Source organism: Bubalus kerabau, chromosome 7 (genome assembly GCF_029407905.1).
Source record: "Bubalus kerabau isolate K-KA32 ecotype Philippines breed swamp buffalo chromosome 7, PCC_UOA_SB_1v2, whole genome shotgun sequence".
NCBI classification, from domain to species: Eukaryota; Metazoa; Chordata; class Mammalia; order Artiodactyla; family Bovidae; genus Bubalus; species Bubalus kerabau.
The window spans coordinates 22,562,077-22,580,827 of NC_073630.1; the positions used below are offsets into that span (position 1 = coordinate 22,562,077).

Sequence of the window (18,751 nt, forward strand, 5' to 3'; positions counted from 1 at the left end):
AGAAAACTTGCTGACTTGGGGTCAGTCAAATCTAGCTCTTAATCCTTGAAAAGCTAGATAAAAATTCTGCACTGGGTTTGAACCCCATGAGATGTAAGTCACCTTGGGGGAGGGTGAAGAAGGGCAGAAGACAGAAGGCTGTGTGTGTGTGTTTAGCCAAAGAGTCACTGGAACAAGCAACTTAAGAAACCAACAGCATCCCCAAAGGCGAAGGAGATAGAGCTAATACCTGATGATCAGGCATGTTATCTCTTTTAGAGAAAAAACTTCAGCTCTACATTGATTTCTCTGATAGACTGAATTATTATGCAAAAATATACGCTATAACTTTCCTAACTACTGAGCAGAAAGACCAGGCAATACTCACATCAAACGCTTATTTTAATGTCAAATGTTTATTTCTATGCCATAGTTGCCTCAGCACAATTTGTAAAAGAAAGGAATCCAAAGAAAAGATTTTTTTTTTTTTTGGTTGGGATATTTTCTCTGCAGTTATAAGAAAGAAAATAAACACCTTGGTATCAGAATTACCATTTTTCATATCATTCTAATAAATATCGCATCTAAATATTTTCCTTGGGTGTCATTTTTTTAAAGGATGGAAAAATACCCACAGGGGGAAAAAGGCTTGAATTCATCAAAATAAATTTGGGATAGTCTTTGCCAGAGAATATATCTAGAACATCTTTGTTTTGGTACACTATATCACTAATTGCCATATTCTTATTATTTAATATAACAGGCATACTTTATTACATAAAACAAAGTGCAGTGAAAATGAACAATGTTAGAAACAAACTAATATTTGGTGTATCTTAAATCTTCAGGTGATTAGATATTAGCTGAAGCGCCAGGATACAAATTTCACTATTGATACAAATGCAATTCTCTTCTGCGGTGAAAATGCACTTAGTAGCTGAGTTCTTTTTGATTTAGCAGACAGGGCATCCAATACAACTGAAACAACCTGATAACAATTTTTTTTTTTCTCAATAAAAAGGAATGCTCTGGTTCTTAACTGGCTCCCATCTTCAAGGGAGCCAGAAGACAGCATTTGCTCTTTCAAGATTTTTCTCTTGTCTGATTTGACACACAGAGCCACCAAGATTCTTACAGTGGAAGTAGGCACCACACCTGAGAGCACGAGGCTCTCAGACAAGCCAGTTAGAGTCAGTCTATGATGCCTGCGGTGGGCCCAGCACCTAGAGACAGCATGGTGGTTGTGCATGTAAATCCTTTCAGCAGACTCAGGGAAAGGAGGAGAGTTCTTTAAGTTCATGCACATTTTATTGAGTAGTAATATAAAATGCTTTTTTCTTTTTCATTGTTACAAGTGCATGCTTTGATTGCCAACATCTCAGAAGTCAAATTACAAAGGCAAGGCTTTAGGCTGTAGTGAATTACTTGGGCACTTATACAATTTTTAAAAAATATGAATGGACTTTTGTGGTGGTGGTTGTTTTCAGAATGAACCAGTTGTAACCCGTAACTGATATACAAAGGGAAAAAAGTGAAAAAAGTACATATTTTGTGGCACATGACAGAACAGAACAAAATAACTAAACCGTTATGACGTTAACAGTTACCATGCATTTAGAGTTCCACATGTAACTACAAACTTATTTAAATTTCACAAGGTTTGCTAAACATGCTAACCATCTATATGTGCACTGACAAGCTTATGTTAAAAACTTTTAAGAACACTCTCCCCTTTAGATTTTTTTCAAAGCTTTTTTTTGATTACAAAATTTCAAAGGCATGAAGCATTTTAGAGAATATAAAGTACGCCAGTATACATACATTTCCAGTATATGTCAGACCACTAAGCGCATTACAGTCTCATACAGGCCGATACAGCCATTTTGTTTCTTAAAAAACATGCATAGGCAGATTTTTTTTTTTTTACAGAATATAGATGCTTTATCACTGTACTTAATATGGTGTCTTGTTTACTATACTTAAAAATGCACCACTCATAAATATTTAATTCAGCAAGCCACAACCAAGACTTGATTTATCAACAAAAACCCCTAAATATAAACAGCAAAAAAAAAAAAAGAAAAAGATAGAAGTAATTATTCCAGTTTTTTAAAACTTAAAGAAAAGGAAAGGAAAGGTATTCATTGCTAAAGTAATATGTGTTATATGGAAAGAAAGGCATTCAAAGCACACTAAAGAAACCTGAGGTAAGCATAATCTGTACAAAATTAAACTGTCCTTTTTGGCATTTTAACAAATTTGCAACATTCTTTTTTTTTTTTCTTTTTCTGTTTTTTTTTTTTTTTTTTTTTTTTAAGACTGCCTAATTCATTTTATAGCCATTGTCTGACAAGAGTAGCAAAACATTATCAATAAATAGTCCTTATTTAGTTTGTACATCATTTTGTTAAAAATGGTTGATGTCATCCATTTTTAGTGCTGCAACTGTAAACGTACAATAGAGTAAGAAATTAGACAAAGTTTTCGTGTCCAGTAACATAATAAAAGACCTCTCGTTAACCTAGCTAGAAGTCCCCCAATGCAGTAGGAAAACATGTACATTCCCCTAACATTGCAGTATATACTAGCATTAGCTTTCTTTTAAAATTTTTTTTCCCTATAAGCATTTTTTAAAAGGCATACCCAAAAGAGGTGTTTAATCACCACCCCCACCAAAATATAGTTTATAATTCTCTCTCTCTCTTTTTTAATGATAGTGTAAACTGAATCCAACTCCTGGCCCCAGAGCAAATAAGCTACCATCAGAGGCAAGAACATCCAACTGCTGATACGCAGCCATCCCCATCAGGCCCTGCAGCTCAAAAAAAAAAAAAAAAAAAAAAGGTGAACAGGAAGTGGTCACTGGATATTGCTGCTATTACTGCCATTGCTGTCCGTGCCGTTAGTCTCTGAGGCGAGAGCCTTGTTGATGGAGTTAAGGTTGGCGTCAGAGGGCATGGCATCTCTGCGAGGTGGCATCCTCTCGTTAATTCGGTCTAAGCCCTTGGCCTCCTCGAAGCTAGTGATCTTATGTTGTGGTGAAAATCCTTTGATAGCTAAACGGAAAATCATTAAGAAAAGAAAAATCGGGGTTAGCCAGAGGAACACAAAGGGCACAGCTGTTGCATCAGGTGATGTTAGAAATTTCGCAGTGAGAGAGGGAATCCTTTAGTAGAGAACAAAGTGACGGGACCTGAACACAACACAACAGACTCCTTACCATACCCGAAGATAACCGAGAGGTTTGGTAACAGCCAATGTCTCTTGCCAACCAAAATGTCCTCTTCAAGTTAGTAAGATGTAAAGGTTTTTCTTGTCTTCATGAATGGTTAGATCCACAAAGTGGTATATAAAAAGGAAGGTTGCTACCAGTAATAGGTCTCTAGGCCCAGCATCCACTGGCCACATCCTTGGCACAAGTACTGTTTTAAATGCCCTAACCCAGAAAGGCAGGACACGGCCCTACTTTGACTATTCCATTGTGCCAGTGATGGCAAATTCAGTAGACTCACTGAAGCAGCTAGACCTAGAAATCTAGTAAAGAGCTTACAGCAGAAACTAAAAGCAGCTACAAAAGGAATGAACTTGGGGCATTTCCATGCCCTCTCAGCATCCCAGAGAGATTTTCTTGGCAAACAATTCAACGGTTGCATGGAAAAAAAAAAAAAAAGAAATTATAAACACCTGCTTCTCCACTCAACTTAGGAAATATGTGGAGTGGATGACAAGGTAAAAGAAATTGAGAAAAATCAAGATCAGATCACTAAGCAGAAAAATTTGGTCTTTCCGTCGGCAGCAAACAGGCCAAACTGATGTTCATCTGGTCTATTGCATAAATTAAAGAACAACTTTTTCTTAGTAGATCAACGTAGATGTTAAGTGATGGTTCACAAATCACAAAGGGAAAACACTTTGCAAAAATGAATGGGAATGGTTTGGGCCTTACCCAATGAAAACATGGTATTTTCAAAAGGGGAGCACTGATATTTTATTTTTTTTTCCAGTTATCCTACTATGCTCCAGAGATAGATAAAGCATTTGCACAAGAGACTTAAGGTTTTCTTCAATAGGTGCACCAACCAGTGAGCTGAAAATAAAGTACATAAATGGGGAACCATACATAAATGGGGAACACCAGATTGCTTTACTCCCTGTGAAAACGCAAGCCAGACACTGAAGGGCCAATCACCAGTGTTGAATTGGGCCGCATCTCCATGGCTGATGAAGGACAATTTCATTGTACCTTTATCCTTCCTACCCTATTTGAGAAAAAAAGGAAAGCAGTTTCAAGCCGAAACTTTGCTAGCCACTCCCACACAAATGTACAGTGCTTTTCATTAGTATGGATGAGATTCTTAAAAGATGGACACAGTTGCTTCCAAACTCGTTAAACGATGAGAAACAGTTCGTTCCCCCTCTGCATTTTAAAGGTTAGCATCATGGTGATTAGTCAACTATGAGAGGAAGAAGATAGGGAAATGGGGAAAGACCAAGGCCCAAAGCAAAGCTTTTTAATTCTTCTCGAATTCAGTCAGAAATCACAAAAATAACAGAGCTGTCTAATGAGCACCCACCCTGAAAATGAACTCAGTTATTTTCAGGGACAAAAGCAGTATCTACTGTTTTGCTAAACTACTATGAATATCATTTCATCATAATGAATAAATATAAAAAGTTAGTCATCATAATTGATGATGTGATTTTATGAATTGAAATGGTAAAAGTGCAATCTCTTTTTTAGGTTGTGTAAGGTTTGAAAAGCCAATAGAGTGGGAGCACAGAATTTCAAAATCTAGCGAGAACAAGGGCTATGTCTGGAATAGGGCTCCGTTTCTAATCATTCTGTCTACGCTGGTCTGGAAGAATGTGTGCTCTGCTGTAGTTGCTGGTCAGACAATGGGTATTAGCAATTTACATTGGTAGTATACTTAACACAACACAGAGTCACAGAAACCACAGAAAACAGCCAAACTATCAACGAGAATGCACACTGCAGATTAGAATTTGCCAAGAGGAATAGAGAATTCCCACATAAATAGCAGTTTATTCACTGCTATTTAGGAAACAGTTGTATTTTCTCTTACAGTGCTATCATTTCCCCTACTGTATCCAAATCACATACAAATGAGAGAGTCTGAAGTGGCACATTTTACATCATATCAAAGGAACATATCACACAATTTTGGGAACAATGAAACATTATCTTGCAAGAACAAAATACAACTGAAGAATTTTGTTTTAAAGGGGAACTTCAAATTATTCTTTTTAAAATTTTCAGGGGATATGGTATGTATCATATTCAAAACTATTTGGATAAGCAGTAACTTGACATTTAAAATGTAACTTGACATTTAAAGAGCACAAAAGAAATTGCGCGAGGTCCACTCTGGTGTCACTGAGCAGGGCTGGGGCGCAGTCAGTGCTGTGCGTATCTCGATTTTCCTGAGGCTCGCAGCACAGTGCATGGTGCAAAGCAGACACTCAGTGGACATTAACCAGCTGAGTGACAACAATATTCACTATGCTTGTTACCGGTCACTTGCACGGCCACTAGATATTTTTGAACTGTTTAAAATATCTTGGTGGTGCTAGCTGTCCTACAAATACCAGTAGGTTAAAATTTCATAAGACTAGCAGAACTGTTTATCTTGAATACAGCTGTCTCTTGGGATATTTTTTAGAGACAAAAATTAACGTTGAACTACAACAAAGCACTATTCAAGTGAACTTTTGTTTTTTGCTAGAAATTTCTGGAGACTAGATTTCATAAAGCTATTTTTATCCTCTCCTTTTCAGTACTGACTGAAAGTGATTTGAGGGAGGGACATGGTTCAGCTCAAAGAATATTGTTTTATCCATTGTTTGTCAGAACGGCTGCCATAACCCCCACCCCACATGTTCAAGATCTGTTATCCTTTTGTTTTCTGTGATTATACTAGGATCATTATATACAAAGTCAAACATAGCTTTAAGGGAAAAAAACAAACAAACAAACCAGAAAAGGACATTTTCCCCTTTAAAGCAAGAACATTTTGGTTAATACTGAGCCACAACTGTTAGCCCAACACCCACACACTCTTTACAAGCTACAGCAAAAAAAAAAAAAAAAAAAAAAGGAAAAAAGAAAAAAAAGAAAGAAAGAAAGAAATGAATACACCCAGCAGAGCCCTTATCTGTTGCAGGTACAACAGAAAGGGGACTGGCCAATTTACCTTCATCAGCCTCAATAGCCTCAACAGTAGCTGAAGAGAAGAAAGGGGGTGCAAAATGAATGAGAAAAATGAGCAGAGGATTTTTAACTCTAAGAACAAATCAGTGACGATCAAGGGAGCTAAGATGATTAGTGTTCCTGTAAGTGCTGGATTCTGGCACAGACAACAAAACAGAAATGCTAAAAAGAAAGAAAAAAAAAAACCACGAAAATGATGTTTTGTTTTTTTTTTAATGAGCTGGATACACATATCTGAGTGAACCGCTTTGGATTTTGCTCACTAAATAAATGACCACATGATTAACCCTTTAGGAAAACACTCAGGAAAGGTTTCTTTGACTTAGATTGAATCTACAAGGGACTAGGTCAATCGAAAATGTGCATCTGACTCACGCGAAGTATGAAAAAATCCACTGCTATGACTGGTGATTTACAGTTTTAAAATGTCCCTCCAAATGGCAAAACTTGAAGCACTGCCATATTGTCAGTGGAATAATTCACACTATTTAATATTAAATAGCACAATTTCCTAGTGGAATGGAAAAGCAGGGGGCATGCAAATTAAGAGCTGCCTCCGAGTTGATGACACGTGTGACTCTAAAGACAAACACTGAACATGTTTCAGGTGTGAGGGAAAAAGGAGCAAGGAAGAGGAAGGGGATGGGATAGTCTGGATGTCTTCTGCCAGGTAACCCAGTTTACAACCAGTTTTCCTCACTGGAATATTATTTTTAGAAACAAAACTCTTGAAATGTTACCATCAAGTGGTAGCATGCCAGTAGCAGCAATAATTCTATTAGCATTTTAAAGAAAAGTCAGTCTAAATACTGAAACCTCAGCATATTTCAGAGGCAAAACTTTAAAAGCCCATTGCTTTATCAGCAATTTTTAAAATAAGCTTAGGGTCTATATTCTTGCTATACAGGTGCATGAGTTTTTCTATGTTATCAAGGTTAGGGGATATTTCCCTAATTAAGTGCTAAAATGCAAAACTCTGTAATACCACAATGTTTAATATTAAAATCCTACCCCTTGACTTTAATTTGCATGTTTCTTCTAATTTACGGTTTTAAGACTAGAGCAACTGCCAAATGTGCACTATAATTTACTTACAGTGCATTCTAAATTCCTTATGATAAAAATGTATGATGGTTACCACTATGGAGAAAAACCAAACAGTAAAACTTTTAGTAGTTTCCCCCTTTTAGACAAATTTAAGCGAATCAGACAATGAGTTCTGAAACTGTATTAGTGTACATCATTTAAAATATACACTGACTTTTCAAATTCTCAGGACTAACAAGGTTGTAAAACCTTATGTCTGCTGTGGGTATGTGCTTGAGTGTGTGTAAGTTCAACACCAAATGGCAAACAAATGGATCTAAAATAAAACAACAGAACAACTAAAAATTCCAGGTTAAAATACAGGTGAAAATCTGAAAACAAAACAAAGAATTGTAAGAACTCAAGTCACTTAAATTTAAAAGTAAAGCAAAAGAATCTGGAGTTGCACCAGCACCAACACATATTAGACGTGTGTACTGTCCATTATTGAGTGTACTCTTCTAAAGCAACTGTGATCCATAGTTTCTGATAATACACTCGCTGTACTGTAAAACTGTGCTTCTCAGAAACTATGCAGGTTTTAGTTAATTAGGTAGCTGTGCATTTCGTGCATATAAATTATGATGCATATGATAAATAAATATGCCAGTGTTCTTAGAGCATGTTTACTTTGGTGGGAAAATTTTTGATTTTTTCCTTCAAAGTTACTAAAATAATTTTTTTAGCGATACATTAAATAGGGGATTTATTTATTTATTTACTGTGATATTTTCCTACTCTCATTTAGAAATTTTTTTTCTTTTGGTGGAAACTCAAATACATTGATGTTGGAATAAATTCACATGAAAATAAAGAAAATTTTAGTGATGCTGCTAGGAGGTGACCGTTTAGCAGTACCGCATCCATGAAGCTGGGCATCACTCTGTGTAGAAGAGCTGTACCTAAATAACATAACCATAGGAATACCAGGATCTTCCAAACTGAGGGACAGGAATAGAAAAGAAAACACACACACACAAAAAAAAGATTCAGGGAAAGATACAGGAAAATAAGCAAGAGGCTGAGACTGTTTTAAAACCTTAGAGCGTATTTTTGTTTTCATTTTTTTTCTGTTAGGGTCTAATCTAAAAGCAAAATTTCCATAAAGTATGCTGAAATGGTACTTTAATTAATGAGAATATTGGTAAAAATAGATAACAAAAGTAACAAAAGTAAAAGAGCACATTGACTGGGCTGTCTTAATACAGTAGCCACTAACCACATATGGTTATTTAAATCAAAGTAACGACAGCTAGGTAAAATACAGTTTCTCAGTTGTACAAGTTATATTTCAAATATATTTCAAGTTATACAAAATATTTCCAGTTTTACAAGTTATATTTCAAACACTCAATAGCCATATGTTGTCAGTGGCTCCTGTACAGATAGAGATATTTCCACCATCACAAAAAGTTCTATTGGATAGCACTTATTTATCCAAAAAACTATAGATTTTAATACAAGAGCTATCTTCAAGGAAATGTTTTCATCCTTTTTAAAAAATGAAATATGATTCTAATCACTCTCAAGTTTTGATGAATAAGTCAGAGGAAAGACACCTTTGACTTCAACTTCTATTCAAAACAAGATCATCCTTGTATATTCTTCTTCCATTCTCCACTGAATCCTACACTTACATATGTATTTTTACGTGTGCATGTGTTTATTTCCTCACTCCAGTAGATAACCAGCACATTTAATAAACATGTAATTAGCAAGTTGTTTTTAGCAACTGCTTGGTTCCAAGTGGTCAAACCTGTAGGGCATGTAGGTGAGCTAAAGGAGCTGTCTTACAGTGAGGCCTGAAAGCGTGATTAGTGTGCAAATAAGGACATGGGGGTGGGGTAAGGACCACATTCCAGCCAATGAAGGAGCTACCACTTGGGGCATGACTGGTCAAACTGATGGGGGGCGGTTTCAGCCCTTCTTTCAGCTGAGAAGAACTGAAGACCAAGACTTAAATGGGTGAGTAGGCCAGGGCTCTACTGACGGAGCGACTGAGGTGCCAGCGCGGGGTGCACCAGTGGGCCTGCTTACCGCTTTGCAGGGTTTGTTTCCCTCCAGAAAGCACGCCGCTGGGGAGCATGCCTGTGGGCGTCAGGCCTTTCAGCGTCAGCACACTCTCACTCTCTTCTCTGCAAAGGCACAATGGGGGCAGAGGGGACATTACCTTTTATTTTCTTTCAAGAAAAAGATCAGACTTATAGGGAAAAAATGTATATAAGAACGCACATTGACCTCTTCCTTGGCTCCCTTGTTGTTGTTGTTGTTGTTTCCCTTTTTTACTTGGAACACACTGTATTTTCACACATTCATATAGAAGTCACATTATGTAAATGACATGACTGCTAAGATAAAGTTGGGAATTATAAAACTGTCAGGGGTTCACATGCTTCTGAATCCTGAAGATATGGAAAACAATTCTGCTTTTGTAACCAGGTGTCACAAAACGAAGTGTTGCTGGGTATCTTCTTTGACACCATAAATATGTTAAAAAAAAAAAAAATGAGCCAGGGAAAGAGCTGTTATAAGTTTTACTGCTAAGGCTCAACAAAATAAGTAGGGCTGATTTGACTTGGGAGAGAAAACCAGACAGAAAAAGGGAGATTTTAAAAAAATCTGACCTATGGATTATCCTCTTAGTTGCTATACTTGAATTTTTTTTCTTCATGATATATAATTGCTGCTTCAAGTTTTATTACATTGTTTTAAATTTTTTCTTCATAATACATAATTGCTGCTTCAAGTTTTATTACATTTGTTCAGAAGGAGTGAATGAGTCCTGCGAGTTCAGTTAGGAATGTAAAGCATTAGAGCCTCATTCATCAGGCCGCAGGGAGCAACTATGCTCTATTTTCAGCTTTAACATGACTTTTCAAGATTTGGCTGCTCCTGCACAGTTATTACTGACTTTGATCTGGTGTCTCTGGGAAAGGATGATGGTGCTTTTCATCCTGCTCACGGCTCCCTGCTTTAGGTATCAAATCACTAAATTACTCTTTAGTGACTCTACCAGGAGTGAGATAGAGATAGCAAGAAGCAGAAATCAAAAGAGCCACAAGTAGCTACTCCATGAAAAAGAGTTGGAAAAAATCTGGCAAAAATTAGAATATGATATTATACAATGTGGAGATGGACTTTTCCCCAAGATGGTCCTATTTACCCTTGTTAATAATGTAATTGTGAATTGATTTTATACTCCTCACATATAATCATACTGTAGATTAAAGTAATCATTTGAGGAGAAATATACTTTGCGTTATCCAAGAATAGATAACCGAATTTAAGTAAAGACTGGTTAATCCTTTTTAAGAAAATATTTGTTTTCTAAAGTCCATGCATAATAATAACATGATGCATGATCCATGTAAAAAATAACTAACATATGGGAAATGAAACTCTAAATAATCTTTTCATTCTCAATGATTTATTTGAATAATATAGATTCTCATAAACAAGCTTTATGGTTCATGTTCATTTCCTAGAAATCTAGTGAAATACACCTGGTAGATTCGTCTTTTACTCCAGGGAGTGAATGAAAAATAGGATTATAATAGCTGTTCTATTTCATAATATGCTGAATATATTGTGAAATAAATGTTTTAAAGTGCTGCAGCACATAGAGGGCATAAAATGTGAGGCAGTCCACTTACAGGCTTTCTCTACAAAAATAATTTAGTAGATTTCAATTTGACTAAAATAGTGAGGAACTAACAAACCCATTTAAAATATAATTAAAGAGAAGAAAATAGTTTCTAGTAATATATTTAAATGACCAGACTAAAGCATTAAGACACTATTCAGCGACATATAATCAAAGGCAAAACAGAGCAGAGGACCATGATCTCACCTGAGAACCGAGAACACTCTGGCCATCTTGCCGATGGCTCGGATCTTGTTTCTTATCACCTCCTTCCTGGCTGCAGCCGTTGCTCCTGCATTTTAAAAACATAGTTGAGAAGTCAGGTGACTTTTTATTGAACTCTAACTAGTTGACTAGTTTACATATATAACAAACTGCTGTAAGCCAAATCAGGTTTGTTTTCTGTTCCCCTTGGGCTTCCCTGATGGCTCAGTCAGTAAAGAATCCACCTGCAATGCACGAGACCCAGGTTGACCCCTGGGTTGGGAAAATGTCCTGGAGAAGGAAACGGCAACCCACTCCAGTATTCTTGCCTGGGTAATCCCATGGACAAAGGAGCCTGGCAGGCTACAGTCCATGGGGTTGCAAGAGTCAGATATGACTTAGTGACTAAACCAAGGATTTATCTGTGAATCAAGTTCAAAAGCTTATGCTTCCAGGCATAAACGCTTGCCTGTGATACTTTAGAGGTTCTCAAAATGCCAAAGAGCAACTTTTGAGATTTCCAATGAGGCAGGTTCCTGTCCTCTTCTATTTATACAAAGAGAACGTGTACTGGCAGGAAGAGGAAGTGAGTAACCAGGATCTTCTACTCATTTCCGGTCTCCATGCTTGGAGACTACTTTAGGAAACTTCTTTTGCAAAAGTTGTCCTTTGAAGTGATCAAACTAGGGAGTCTCTTAACCCCTTATGTTCCCTGGGGGTATTTATAGTATTTACAATATTTATAGTACCAATGGCCCTAAAACATTTGTTTTAGCACTTGATACTCTTTCATCTACTGGTTACTGCACAAATTGTAGAAAAAAAACCAGAAAACTATTGAACTGGATTCAGTGAGAGACGGTGGCACATATTTCATATTTTAGCACTTATGTAGAAAAGTTACACATAAGTCTAAGTTTTACCACTGACTGCATTTTCCAAATTTAAAAAAGTCAATCTACATAGGTTGTTGTTATTATAAGCATTTTTGCTTTTTAAATATTTTTATTTATGTAGTTTTAGAATAATGCTCTATGATCTTTAGTGAATCTATTTTATTTCTTTTTAAATTTTCAAGGTAATGTTTGAAGAAGTGCAAAACAGAAAAAAAAGTTCTCTTTTTAAGATTTTTATATGTCAAAGTAAAAGGGATGGCATGCATGCTTAATCACTCAGTCATGTCTGACTGTTTGGGACCCTATGGACTGTTGTAGCCTATCAGGCTCCTCTGTCCATGGAATTTCCCAGGCAAGAATACTGGAGTAGGTTGCCATTTCCTCTTCCAGGCAATCTTCCCAACCTAGGGATCAAACTCGAATCTCCTGTGTCTCCTGCATTGCAGGCAGGCTCTTTACTGCTGAGCCACTGGGGAAGCCAAAAGGGATAAGATATCCTTTTTAAACATATGGGACTTTGTAGAAAGTGTTAATACAAGCAGATTTTCTTTCTAATTCTACTGCCACTAATAGGAATATAACAAAATATTCTTAGCAGACCATATCAGATAATATCAGAAATGTTTGTAATTCAACAGTTATCACACAGTTTGTTCAGAGACTGGTCTAAAGGTGATAACTGGTATACATTTTGATCTCTTAATTCATGGTAAGTACAAGCTTTATGACCTTTTTTTGAAGGAAATATTTTTGCTGTTTCTTATGACTTCTAAGAATTGGATTTGAAATCTTTTTCATTGTTTGATAAGGGCCAAACAATTAATCACTGACCTAACACTTCTATAAGAAAGAAAACTTACAGCAGCAGTCACACAATTTGGAAATGGCTAGAAAAAGGCCTCTAATTTTCTATTCATCCCAAGGAAGTGAAAATATAATGGGTCACTTTTTTCTTCTGGGTGGGTTAATTTGTCACAGGTGATGCTACCTTAGAAGCTGTGTACCTGGGAGCTGGTTTCCTCTTTTCTCTGACTTAAAAGCCCTCACGCAGCCCCTATTTTTGTCTATTTCTTTTTCTCTAGTGACAATGACACCATAGAAGGTACCCCCAACACATCTAACTGGTTTGCATCTATTTTTCCCCATCACTTCCCCACTCCCAATCTGGGCGTGGCCACGTGTCTTGCTTTGGGTAAAGGAACATTAGCGAAAGTGATGCTAGCAGGATCTTGAAATGCACACAGGCTTGTTCTGTCTCTTGCTCCTTGGTACTTTTCCAAGAGAGTTGAAAACTTTTGTCCACACAAACTCCTGTACACAGATGTCTATACTAATTTTGTTCATAATTGCTAAAATGGAAGCAAGAAAGATTTCCTTTAGTAGGTGAATCTACTGTGGTCCATCCAGATAATGGGATTTTTATTTGGTGTTAAAAAATACTGATCTCTCAAACCAGAACTTATGGCTTTCTCCCATATGACTTAAATTTATTTCACTCATTTGCAGGTAGAATAGCTTGCAATACTAAGCTACAATCCTGTCTTTCTGATAACCAAACATGGATTCTCATTTATAACTGGTTCTGTTAATTAAGTCTGTTAATTGGTCAGAATTTTGGAGGAGAAAATGGAGTGTGCCTAAAACTTTATTGGCCCTCCCTAAAACTTTATTCTGAGTTTCTAATAATATTTAGTTATTATCTATGATGTGCAATTGTGATTCTTTATATAAAACCTGTCCTAGAGGCCATTTGAAAGTTTAAAGTTTCTGTGCTTGAATTTTAGATGATTTATGATCTACTAAAGGACATTTAAGACTACCAAAGGACATTTGTTAAGGGGGAAAAAATGTGGGGTAGCAATTAGTCGCCTTACAGTGGTTTTCCTACATATTTTTTTTAGTTGTTCAGTTAAATCCTGCGTCAGTCTGACTAACTGGTGTGTTACTACAACCCTAGGCTTAATATTCCCCAGTCTGACTGACCCAGTCTGTCAGAAGTCATGATGTGCTAAGTAAGGGGAAAGAGTCTGACCCTCTCCAAAAACAGTATGGCCAGATCATAAAATCAATCCAACAGACACAAGGAATGGAACATGTGGGAGGACTCCAAAACTGGTGACTATATTTAGAAGCACAACAAGAAAAGCAGCAAGGAGTAGTCTAGAAGTGTAATTGGATATATTTAAGAGGAATGAGAAGGGGAGAAAAGTCAAGTCAAGTAAGTGAAAAATATCTAAGAAGGCTAATCTCTTAGAAAATTTTCATTAAAGGACTTGTAAAAACCATAACCAGAGCAACGAAAACAAAGAAACTAACAGGAAAGGAAGAGAAACAAATTACGCAGAGCCATCCTTTTCAGTTCAGTATGAGCCAGGGAACTCAGAAAAATGCTCAAATAACTGTGGAATTTTAAATGTAAAAGAACATTCTGACAGTCAGAGCCAGTTTAGGATTCCTTATTTTTCAGACCTAGGGACTTACTGGAGAGTACTATAGAGGGTACAGAGCAGGTATACTTTATGTATTCATGGCCGTGCTCCCAACAAACAGTAATTCACAGCATATGGTAATGGTAAGTAATTCATCTTAATGAAGAGATGCTATCTCTCTAGATTTCTCAGTAACCCTGGTAAGTAAGAGGTTTTAGTACATCCTTTATAAAATTCAAATGTATTTACTCAAAAAGTCAGTGAACTTAAGCAAAGAACAGTAAGAAGACACCTTAAAAGTGAATATCTCAAAACTTTATCCTGGGCAATTACCTTCACTATTTTCCACATAATCAAAATCAAAACGAATACCACACATTTACAACCCACGAAAATGTAAAATATTCAAATAAAATATCTTAATTAATATGTAATTAAACTTAGAGAAGCTGAACAACAGCAGGATAGAACTAAGTTCAGATATAAAGGTTCTTGCATATTTAGTATTGTTATTCATGACAACTCTTATTTAAATACTTAGGCTCAATTGCAAACCCTCAACAGTCTGTAATTCTATAGAAAGGTCAAGGAAAAATGCACATTTTTCAGACTTTTACTAGCTGTGCCATGCAAATACAATGTCACGTTTAACATTCTTGGAACTTAACTCTATTTAGGTTGTGGAAATGTATCACAGTAGCTCAGCTTAAAATTCAGAATATTGAAAAATGAGGGCACAAAAAATACTTTTTATGTTAAACATATGGCATGCCAGATCTTAGTTCCCCAGCCAGGGATTGAACCTGTGCTCCCTGTATTGGGAGCGCAGAGTCTCAACCAGTGGATCACTGTCTCCTGCACTGCAGGCAGATTCTTTATCAGTCTAAGCCAGCACGGAAGCCCAAGAAGCCCAAGCATTAATTTTTAATAGGAAACTACTGTTAACAAATTTTCAGAGAAGAATATAATCACTTATTTTAACTCGAAAGTCCAAAACTGAGAGGCAGTCTTTCATAAGGTTAAAAACAATGAGCAATTTTAAGTAAAATTACATTTTGTGTTTCCATTCAAATAATTATCACTTCTTTTTTGGGCCTGTCTCTTGCTTTACCTTTGAAGCTCTAATCTTCTTTTATGCCTGGGGTATTATGCTACTATTTTCAAAAGCTAGGCACTCTGGCACACTCCATTTTCCTCAGAGGTTAATGTACAGACCAACGGAATCTTTAAAGATCAGCTTTTACCATGTGTCCTTCCTGACCTTAACTCAGTGCCCTGCTGACTCCTCGTGAAGTTTGGAAGGTACCTATGCCAAATGGCCTGCTGAGTGAATGCTGACAGGCTCTGAAGCGAACTGGAGACTTGCAGCAGCTTCACAGCGAAGAGCGGTCAAGTGCCAGGGCAAAGACGGGTTCTAACACATGGGCTACCGGCCACACATTACAGACCCTAGCTCCCTATGGCTCACTGTTCCCATCCACCCATTGAGTGACTACTGTAATTCCTGTTTTAACTGAATCAGCAGTGTCTGGAAGGTACTCTATAGAATACAATTTAGTGCCCAAATCATGTATTATTCATTAAGTGTTCTTGTGAATCCTTTGTTATTCTATAGCCTGCCGTGAGCTAACAGCTAGCAACAGAAATAGGAGTGAAGCACGGTTTCTGCTTTAGGAGATCACTGGATCACCAACAGCACACAGTGACAAGGGTGAGAGAGGAGGAGGCCGTGGAGTGGGGAGCGCTGCAGTCAGCTGGGGAGAGTGCACTGAGCGCATCTCTTCTTAAACTCCCTGTTCAGTAACGAAATCGTAGCTTAAAACCAGCGGTAGAGAATTTATACCAACAAAATCTGCAAGTCCTACAAACGAGGGCCATTTTCTTTCTGCAGTGATGGGTTGTTAAACATTTACCACTGGAAGTAGGTGTTAATTGTCTGGAGAAAAATGTTCACCCAAATGGTGACAGCTGAAGGATCCTGAAGGATAAGTAAGAGTTAAGGAGGAGGGAAAAGTCTCCACAGAAGGACGAGAATTTTGAAACACGTGGAAGCTGCAAGAATCCATGAAATATTCAGATGATGGGTGAGATGTCTGGCACACATCGAGTTTGGGTACACTGGGGTGTGGGTAGGGTGGGAAGAGAAGCAGGGCATGCCTGGGGCTAAACTGTAAAGGCTTTAGCATAGTGCTAGGAACAAAGAAAACATTTAGATATAAGCCCCAGTGGCTCAGAAGGTAAAGAATCTGCTGCAATGCAGGAGACCTGGGTTCAGTCCCTTGGTCAGGAAGATCCCCTGGAGAAGGGCATGGCAACCCACTCCAGTATTCTTGCCTGAAGAATTCCACGGACCGAGGAGCCTGGTGGGCTACAGTTCAAGGTGTTCCAAAGAGTTGGACATGACTAAGGAACAAACACTTTCATTTCACTTTTCGTACTCATCATAGAAGTATAGAGAACATACTTTGCACTTACCCACCCCTTTTCCAAAGAAAGAAAGAAAGAAAAAGACAGACTGATGGCTGGGTAGAGAGACAGAGATGTGACAAAACAAATATACTAAAATGTTAATTGTAAAAAGTAAGTGATGGGGGCAGGACTATACAATTCTTTCAACATTCCTTTATGTCTGAAACATTTCATAATAAAACGTGAAAAAAAAAAAAGAAAAAACAAACACACCATTTTATCTGCAAGAAGCTTGCTTTTAAGAGAAAAGCGAGATAGCAGTTTTAAGAACAGGAGTCTCTCCATCCCTCCCTTTCTTTGTGTTATATGAAGGATGCATGAACTCAACAAAGGAGGTCAGGAAGAAAAGTCCTCAGTGCAGTGACCTCCATCCCTGCTCTTCTCCAACCAGCTGCCGGGGGAATTTGGACTGCTAAGATTTTGTTGTATAAGCCCAATTCAACAGAATCTAATTGCTTCTGATACCTTTTTGAAACTGTAAGAAGTGAAAATGATGAGCTACATAAAAGTTTTACACTTAAATATCTTATAAAATAGGAATATTTTCGTATTATTAGAAGGTAAAAAAGCTGTTTTCAAAAAATTGAGTGCTTAATATTTGATGGAGAAAGTACTGGGACAGTTCAACTTCATTTTTACACTGGCCTCAAATGTTTTATTATTTAGGCTTCTTTCTTTAAATGACTTTTAACAAGTGTATCCATAGCACATGTCTTTAAATCAAATACATTATATTAAAAGGAGTGTATATATATTAACATCTCATACTTTTTCAGAAGAAAGATATAGTTTAAGAACTATATTCTTACTGATAGGCTTCAAATATCTTAAATCTTTTAATTCAAAATCAGAAAATAATATAGAAAACTCACTTTTTCAAATTTGTTAAGGGAAATGAAGTCCCTCTTTGTAAGAAACTTATGTCACTGTAAAGTAAAATTTTATTATGATTCATTAGTTTTAAGCAGAGTTTAGACACGTCTCCAGGTTTTATTTTTCGACACATAGGGCAATTACTGAATTTGAATAAAGGTTATTGATGGAACAAAGCCTAAGGTGTTGAGATAATAAGATCTTTTGTTGCATACATTTAAGACAAAAGGTTTCCATCCAAAATCAGCACTTTAGAAATAGGATACCATGCAAAGACAGAGCAGTCTTCAGAAGCCTCTAAAAACTTTGCATAATTTGTCTTTATAGCTCTGGACAAATGATGATGAGATCATCATTTATGATCATTTATGGGAAGACACATTTTCCGAATTGGCCCCATAAGGCTTGGAGCCAAACCATGTGCCTAAAACTGATTTTCTTGTCGTTTCTTTCTCTGACCTAGTTTAACAATAACAAGTCTTGAGCTTCTATATTCAACAAAGTGACATTGTACAGAAATTACTTAAACATTTACTCAGTTTTGCCCTTGGCTGTGGCGAGCTTGACAAGCGCTTCACTCCATTTTTCTATACCACTAGGCACTTGAGTCCTGGGAATTAGGGACAGTATCATAAGCTCTGAGAAACTGTGTCCACTCTGATGGACTGGCTATAATGATGCAATGTTTACCTTTTTTTTTACTTATGCATCTACAAAAGACTATCCCCCAAAGAATATTATTCTCACCTCCAAGTTTAAATAATTATGTGGAATATATAATGTTGTAAACATTGCCATTTTAAAATGAACTGACAATACTACTTTAAAAAAAAAAATCAGTGGTATATAAATAACACAGCAATTTCATCCTATCATCATCCTTTCAAAGAAAAAATTCTCATGTTGGTCCTTTTTTCTTTGAAATTGCATTTCCATTTCAATT

At 36.8% G+C, this 18,751-nt stretch overlaps 1 protein-coding gene across 2 annotated transcripts in view; it reads right to left on the bottom strand.

Moving 5' to 3' along the window:
- Nucleotides 1-376: 376 nt before the first annotated feature.
- Nucleotides 377-18,751, bottom strand: part of PPP3CA (protein phosphatase 3 catalytic subunit alpha) — a 323,930-nt gene continuing 305,555 nt past the window's right edge. Inside the window, exons 11-14 of one of the 2 annotated variants that reach the window (XM_055587811.1) lie at nucleotides 11,145-11,229; nucleotides 9,332-9,429; nucleotides 6,192-6,221; nucleotides 377-3,035 (exon numbers count right to left, since the gene is read on the bottom strand). In XM_055587811.1, coding sequence (XP_055443786.1) covers nucleotides 2,839-3,035; nucleotides 6,192-6,221; nucleotides 9,332-9,429; nucleotides 11,145-11,229 — 410 coding nt within the window. In that variant the 3' untranslated portion in view covers nucleotides 377-2,838. The remainder of the gene's footprint in view (nucleotides 3,036-6,191; nucleotides 6,222-9,331; nucleotides 9,430-11,144; nucleotides 11,230-18,751) is intronic. The other variant, XM_055587812.1, reaches the window with a different exon arrangement.